This window comes from Aureococcus anophagefferens (genome assembly GCF_000186865.1).
Source record: "Aureococcus anophagefferens unplaced genomic scaffold AURANscaffold_2102, whole genome shotgun sequence".
NCBI lineage: Eukaryota > Pelagophyceae > Pelagomonadales > Pelagomonadaceae > Aureococcus > Aureococcus anophagefferens.
The window spans coordinates 267-1074 of NW_008706662.1; the positions used below are offsets into that span (position 1 = coordinate 267).

The 808-nt window shown below is 65.2% G+C and overlaps 1 protein-coding gene across 1 annotated transcript; it reads right to left on the bottom strand.

Annotated features, from left to right (window-relative positions):
* Positions 1-377: 377 nt before the first annotated feature.
* AURANDRAFT_69523 (hypothetical protein) lies at positions 378-767 on the bottom strand (the record flags this gene model as incomplete). Its single annotated transcript, XM_009045293.1, has 1 exon — positions 378-767. A coding segment is annotated over one exon (390 nt), but the record flags the coding sequence as incomplete, so codon positions are not given.
* Between the last annotated feature and the right edge of the window lie 41 nt (positions 768-808).

The window sequence follows — 808 nt, forward strand, 5'->3', positions numbered from 1 at the left end:
GCGCTCGTTTCGGCCACTCTTTTGCTCCAGAAACGTTGGAATAGAGCAGAACTTCATGCGGATGCATTCATCCAACGTAATTGCACGTCCATATATATATGCGTGAGTTGTGCGTGCCGGTTCCCCCGCCGTACGGAAATTAAATGGCTGTCGTCGCGCGAGCGGTGCAGAGGGAAGCATTGACACGGGAATGAGTGGCTCAGCTCGCGCGAGCGCGCCCGAAGGGCGCGCTCTCGCCGCGCCGCAGGCAAGCCCCCCCGGCAGGGGCAAGATGCCGTAGGCGTCTTGTGTTTTATGATCGACTAATCGAATTTGGTTGATCCGTCTCACGAAATCCCATTTAGGATACCTCGGAGGTAGTAACTACGAAGCCGGCTCTAGTCGTCGTCCTCCTCGCCGAGGAGCCGGCTCCGCGCGGATGCTATGCGCCGGAACTCGGCGGTCGCCGCCTCCTTGTCGGTCCGCTTGTCGGGGTGGACGCGGCGCGCGGCCAACCGGTACGCGCGGCGGATCTCCGCGTCGTCCGGCGACGCGTCGGGCGGGAACCCGAGGATCGCGAGGTCGTCGGCCGTCGTCGCCGGCGGCTCGGCTGCCGCGTCGTCGTCGTCGTCGTCGGACCCGCTGCGAAAGGAGTCGCGGTAGGCTTGGCGCCAGTCGAACTCGGCGCGGGGGGGCGCGTCGTCGTCGCAATCGCTGTTCGCGCCGAGCGCGTCGTCGCCGACGGGCGGGAAGAGGACGTCCTCGAAGCGCGCGTTCCGCGGCACGTTCTTCAGGAAGTAGAGGCACTCTTTCGCGCGCGTGATGGCGA